The 6,859-nt window shown below is 40.7% G+C and overlaps 1 protein-coding gene across 1 annotated transcript in view; it reads right to left on the bottom strand.

Moving 5' to 3' along the window:
* Positions 1 to 6,859, bottom strand: part of PLCG1 (phospholipase C gamma 1) — a 114,765-nt gene continuing 107,906 nt past the window's right edge. Inside the window, exons 31-34 of the mRNA XM_058176694.1 lie at positions 5,874 to 6,035; positions 5,445 to 5,533; positions 3,256 to 3,440; positions 1 to 1,516 (exon numbers count right to left, since the gene is read on the bottom strand). Of these exons, the coding sequence (XP_058032677.1) occupies positions 1,474 to 1,516; positions 3,256 to 3,440; positions 5,445 to 5,533; positions 5,874 to 6,035 (479 nt within the window). The 3' untranslated portion in view covers positions 1 to 1,473. The remainder of the gene's footprint in view (positions 1,517 to 3,255; positions 3,441 to 5,444; positions 5,534 to 5,873; positions 6,036 to 6,859) is intronic.

Below are 6,859 nucleotides of genomic sequence, written 5' to 3'. Positions count from 1 at the left end.
TTAATTCAGAACTTTTTATTGTGCAGCCTGATTTATCCCAACAAACGGTAGGTCTCTATCCATACATCTGGTGGAGTTAGAGGATCTAAGCTTCTCTTCAGAAAGTCAAACAATGCATTGTTCACACGACCGTGTATGGTGAAGCTTGCCTCTGGAGACTGGGATATATCTGCTCTCCCTTTATCCAGCAAAAGTAAAATAAAAACACTGAATACTATTCTTGGTTTTTTGTCACCTTGCTAGTAGGCAAAAGACAGCAGCATGTAATTTTCACTGTTTCTGTAGCAGTAGACATATTATGACATGCTGGGCAACTGGCAAATCATGACAATGACAACTGCCTGCAGATGGCCTGACCTAAAGAACATGGAGAAAAACTTCCTTTAAAAAGAGGAGATGGCTTGGTCCTATACAAAAAATATCATCTCCTCCAAAATCAGAGGTGCAGTGTTGAAAACTCAGAGAAGCTAAAAATGCTTCCTTAGCTTGTTAACTCTTCAAAGATCTGTAGGGCCTCTCTTCAGCAATACTGGTCATGAGAACTATTGCAGTAGGGCACATGGCCCCAGACTATTATTCTGCTCCAGCACTAAGTGGCCGAAACTCCATTATGGAAGTAGTGACAGCAAAGAAGTATGTTAGTGGCAAGAGCTCTACCTCTTGCAGAGCTGGCTTTGGCTCATGTATTCCGTCTGTTCCTACCTTTTCAAAGTTGCCTCTCGAAATCTCAAGTCACCCATTCTCTACAGGGGTGCCCATTTCTGCTTCACACTAGTCATTAAGAGATCGCATTAAAAGGAGGCTATTTGACAGCTTTGCTGATGGTCTTCTGCACTTAAACCCCAGCTAATGAAACCCAAGATCTGCCAAAGTAAGAAACTTGGCAGCTCTGTTCAATACTGACAGATTTAAAACCTTGCATAGCTTGACTCGGCCCCAAAGACCGGGCCTAGTATGCCCTATTGGGCTTGTGCTCTAATACCACGAGAATAATTGTACTTTCTCTTGAAATGGAAATATCTTTTTCTGTGCACCATCAGTGATTAAGAAGTTTAATAAAATTAACAATAATTTTTAAAAATCAGCTTCTCTCAGCTGAGTAAAGGAAAGCTGCTTTGTTGGCAGCTCTGAGGTATTATCCTCTCTGGAACTTCAGTGACACAGAAAAAGGAAACTGCTGACTGGATTTTGTGTTGAGCCTTAGCTACTGACAAGATACACACATTCAGTACTTTTTCCCTCTGTTTTGGTTCTGAAGGTCTTTTTTCTCCTCAACAATAAAGTGATTGATGTGTGGTTTGATGTTTTTTTTCTAAAAAAAAAAGTTTTTCACTTGAACATCCTTCAGAACAGAAACTGGAAAAGCTGCCTGAAAGTAGGCCAAAGCATGTGACGTTTCCATAGAAACCAGTTCACAGCAATCCGTGAGAATCACAAGCACCGGAGGAGTGCTTTCCAGCAGGCAAACTGGAGCTAGAGGCGATTATCCCCATTCACCCGCGTCTTTCGCAGGAACCTGCAGGGAAAGAAACAGGAATTGCAAATTCAACTCAATGGCCCATTTTAAAAATTAGTTCAAATATTGGTTAGAATTCTGTTGGGGTTTCTGTAAAATAGCAATGAAACTGATGATTGGGTAAGTTTACCCTGAGTGGTAGAAATGTCCCCATTGCCTATCCAACCGAGTTGTTGTGAAGATAAAATGGTGAAGCCCTGAGCTCCTTAGAAGGGCTAAATACAAAAGTGAAACCGAATTAAAAATAATTATCGCATGCTAGGGGAAAAAAAAAAAAGACATCAGCAGTTTCACTGGAACATCTGAGTCGCAATGATAACCTAGATGTTCCTCTTCCAAAACCAATAAACTTTTATGGCTTCATACACTAGAAGCAGGATGCTTTTGCATTAAATATTAATAGTTCACCACATTGTTCTCCATTCTGATAGAATTGGCCACTTTTGGCAGTGGAGGTGATAACGGGTTTGGAAATGTGACATTTTGTACCAAAAAGAGAAGCAACATCATTTGGGACATTTGGAGTATTAAAAGACAAGCGGGTAGGAGGTACTTTGTAACATGGAAGGCTGACTCCACGACATAATGTTCTTCCTTCAAAAAATAAAAAAAGAAAATTCCATCTCAGCCATCTGGATTAATGTTTATTTGGATTCTTTGCAATCACAACTTTATAAAAGTTTAATTTCCTTCCCTTATGTGACCTCATTGCAAATATGCAAATATTTGGGGGGAAAATATAAGGCAACAATCATGGAATAAGTTAGCTCTAGAATATATAATAGGGCCAAGCACAGTCAGTCAGTCAGCCAACACAAGCCCAGTACCATATAAGGTCAAAATAACCAACTTTGAAAACAAATACCAAAACCTCATTTTACCATATTTTTCGGAGTATAAGATGCTCCGGACTAAGACGCACCTACCTTTTTTGGTGAGGAAAACAAGAAAAAGAAATCTACCTCTGCCTCTCAGCTATTTTGCCTAGTTGCAGCAAACAGCAAACAGCTTGCTTTACTTTCATTTTCGTTTTCAGCATAGCTTGATTAGCACAAGAAAAAAAAATCTGCTCCCAGCAATTTACCTCCTTGCAGCAAACAGCAGAGGCCCGCGCAGCAATAGGCAATGGCAATCCCTGCAGCCTGAAACATCTGAGAGTCGGGGACAATCAACTTGTGCTAATTAGGCTGTGTTGAAGCTGAAATGGGCTGTTTCTTCTTGCTGCTTGCTGGGAGGCAGAGGCCAAAGGGGTAGAGGCCAGTGGGTGGGCGGGGCTACATTTGGTGTATAAGAGGCACCCAAATTTTCACCCCCCTTTCACACTCTGAAAAATACGGTACTTTATTGTAGGGTGTGATGGCTCAGTGATTAAAGATGCTGAACTTGTCAGCTGGAAAGCTGAACAGCTGGAGTTTGAGACCCATGCGCCATGCGACGGGGTGAGCTCCTATTACCTGCCCACCTAGCAGTTCAAAAACATGCAAATGCAAGTAGATCAATAGTACCACTTCGGTGGAAAGGTAACAACATTCCATGTGCCTTGGCATACCGATATAATCATGCTGGCCATGGAAATGTCTTAGGACAACATTGGCTCTCTTGGCTAAGAAATAGAGATGAAGATCGGTCATAGAGTTGGACACAACTGGACAGTGAAACCTTTACCTTTATTTACTTTATTAGAATAGGTCTACTGTGCAGAGCCTCCAAATATGTAAATTTAATTCCTACACACTTACCTTCTGTCTCGATTGTCAAAATGCTCTGATAGCTGCTCCTGTGACGTCCTGAAATCTTCAAATGGTTGCTGATATCGTGCTTCCAAGGAACCTTCTCTGGCTCTGCCTGCCAAGAGCTGATTTGGGGAATCAACAGACCTCTCTCGGAAAGGCGATGCTGCAAATGGGTTAATTTCACCATTTTCCTGTTCCAGGAAAAAAGAACAAAAACTAAGGAACCTTTGATGATCTTTCTACACAGGGAATAAAATTCACTGGATCTTCCTCGGATCTCCCCATCCAATGCCAGAGAAATACTTAAGGAATTTGTTATTACATGCATGTATACACACACACACACACACACACACACACACACGTATCATCAAAGAAATTTTGTATAATAGCACAAAACAAATCTAACTGAATTATATTAAGAAATGACATCACTTGGTTAAGGTGTTTTTTTTATCCTCACCCTTTTATCCTTTTTTTATCCTGCTAAAATGAAAACGAACCCAGTTCTTCACAATCATTTCATTAAAATATCAATCAGCAAGCTAGCATAACTCCTTACTTAGGCTTGAAAGCCAATTTCATTTTGGTGGCCAAGTTAACTGGAAGTTTGGATAATTTAAAAAAAAAAATGAGACCCAAAACAATGGGTAAATTACAAACAACTGAATAACACCCATTTCTCCCTTTCCCAGGGAATGTAGTAGCTACAATTCTTTTTTTTAAAAAGTGTTTGTTACCACACATAAGCAAATTTATTTGGTTTGCATGTTTACTCTTACAAAAAAGAAGACATTTCGCTATAGTCCCTGCAAGTAAATTAGCATGGAGATCCTAGGGGCAAAAGAACTAAAAGTTCTTAAATTCCTATTTTATCAAACCTTGGTCTAAATCAGCATATAGATAATACTGCTTATATAGTAACTTATAATTACTACAAGAGCTGTGATGCTATAGTGGTTAGAATGCACCATCACGGAATGAAGACTAATTCTGCTGACAGCTAACTGCCAGCAGTTCGGCAGTTCGATTCTCACCAGGCTCAAGGTTGACTCAGCCTTCCATCCTTCCGAGGTTGGTAAAATGAGGACCCAGATTGTTGGGGGCAATATGCTGACTTTGTAAACCATTTAGAGAGGGCTATAAAGCCCTGTGAAGTGGTATATAAGTCTAAGTGCTTTTGCTATCCTTTTGGCCCAAGTGGGCTGAAATTTAAAGAGCAGGCAAAGAAAATTAAGTTTGATTGAGTTTAGTTTAAATGCATTTAATGAAACACATTTTATAGATATTTAATAACTTCCTGCTCTTATCATAATTAGAATTCAGCAGCAATTCTGAAGACCCTATGTGGCCCTGGGACATCAGGTTGTATATCCTTGATAAAGCAGATCTGGAGCAGAAAGCACATTCTCTAAAGCAGTGGTCACCAACTAGTGGTCCGTGAGAAATTTTTGGTGGTTCCCAGAAAAATTATTTGCATTTTTTATATTGCACTAAATCAGCCGTCCTCAAACTACGGCCCCTGGGCCGGATGTGTGCAATGAATGTTTGTGTTGCTGCAGAGAGTCTCCCCCTTTGGGGTCTTTTTGTGCCGGTCAGAAGGGGCAGAAATTCCGACTTAGGGTCTGCTTCAGCTTCCTGGTGCAGGGCTTTGGGCAAAGGCTGGAGGGAAGAGCCGGAGGGCCTTGTTCCAATGGGACTTTATCATGGCCTAGAACTGGCTGACCATCTCAGCCCGCTGAGCTTCCAGGCGCCGGTCCCTGGTCTTGCACTCCCGCAGGTCTTCCCTCTACTTGGAAAGCCTATGCTCCTAGTCCTCAGTGAGGTGCTTCAGCTGAGCCTCCTTCTCGGTCAGATCCAATTTGAACTGAGCGAGCTGTTTTGTCAACTCTTTCTCATGGTGGCTGCTTAGCTCTACAAACTGCTTCCTGTTGGAGCCCTAAAGAGCCCTGGCGGGCAAGCGAGGAATAGCGAATAGAGCTGGCAAGGCGCCCCTCGACATGAGTGACATTGAGTTGGTCACGCCCACCCAGTCACAGGCCCACCTTGCCACGCCCACATAGCCGGTCATTAGACAGATCATATTCGTGGTCCACGGGATTTAAAATTATGAATTTAGTGATCCCTGAGGTCTGAAAGGTTGGTGACCCCTGCTCTAAAGTATGCCAAACTTCATTTTTAAAATGACAACTTACCATGAGAGGAATTATATCTATCTTAACAAGCAAGGAGGCCAATTCCAGATCCTCACTATAGTTGTTCTTCAAAGGTACAGCACGGTATCCTCAAAGGTAACAAAATGAATTATGAGTAGGGAGCAAGTCAGCAGTGTTGAACATTTATCATCTTTAAAAATGTAACTTTTAAATAAGGTATTATGCCTTTATCATGCCTTTTTTTTAAAAAAAAAATATCTAATGCTATGTTGAGCTTTTTTTTGCCCCCTTACTGAGCTGGCCATCTAAATAATGACAGCTGTTACGTTTTAGGACCATTTATGAATTTATTTTTTCAGCACTGACATAACTTTGGCCACTAGCTGAACAAGGCAATCGTTAACCAAGGACTACGTCTATCTGTATCAACACAGCTACCCTTGACAAACTACCTTTCTTCTCATTTACCTGCCTTTAGGCCTTTAACCAAGAAAGTGGCCTGAGCTAAGAAGTTCTGGTCACTGAACATATCCTCTTCATATACCACGAAACGTAGAAAAGCAAAGTCAGGATTACTGACATGGAACTGAAAAGTCTTTGGGGTCCAAGCAGGATTCAGACCGTTGTCCACTATAGTAAACAAAAGACACCATCAGATATATGTGGAATTTATTTGAATACAAAGAAACTTTAAACAGCAGTGAACTTAAATTACAACCAAGATGTTTTATGATTACTTATCTTCTCTGCAAAGCACAAAATTGTGTTTCGGAATTTAACATCTAAAGCACCATTTCTGAACCTGACATCATAGTCCTTCTTCCTTATACATAGCCTGCAATACTGCATTGTAACCACTATACCAAAAGCCGTGGTGGCGCAATGGTTAGAATGCAGTACCGCAGGCTACTTCTGCTGGTTGCCGATTGCTGGCAGTTCGATTCTCACTGGCTCAAGGCTGACTCAGCCTTCCATCCTTCTGAGGCTGGTAAAATGAGGACCCAAACTGTTGGAGGCAATATGCTGGCTCTGTAAACTGCTTAGAGAGGGCAGCAAAGCACTGTGAAGTGGTATATAAGTCTAAGTGCTATTGCCATTATATTTAAGAGAAAAAGATTAATAAGTATTTTGAAGTTAAATTTGGGTGAATTCAGTTAGTATTATTCAAAGTGATAATTGAAGCAATGAGTTGATTATGTGAAAAGGTAAAAACAAATGGACATGCCTTTTAAAATGATAATAATAATCTTTCCAAAAGAATATCATGAGAAATTACTACAGGCAGAACTTGATAGGGACAAAACCACTTTGTCCGGTCCTTTCCTTTGGTTTGGTTCTTCTTCCCTGGGCCTAGGCAAACTGTCTATTTATCTTATATTATTCAAGACAATGAGCTAAATCCCCGCACTAACTTCCATTAGAGGTGAGAGAATTGTAACCAATGAAAATGTGCT

This window comes from Ahaetulla prasina, chromosome 3, assembly GCF_028640845.1.
Source record: "Ahaetulla prasina isolate Xishuangbanna chromosome 3, ASM2864084v1, whole genome shotgun sequence".
Taxonomy (NCBI): domain Eukaryota; kingdom Metazoa; phylum Chordata; class Lepidosauria; order Squamata; family Colubridae; genus Ahaetulla; species Ahaetulla prasina.
This window is presented reverse-complemented; position numbering and strand designations above follow the sequence as displayed.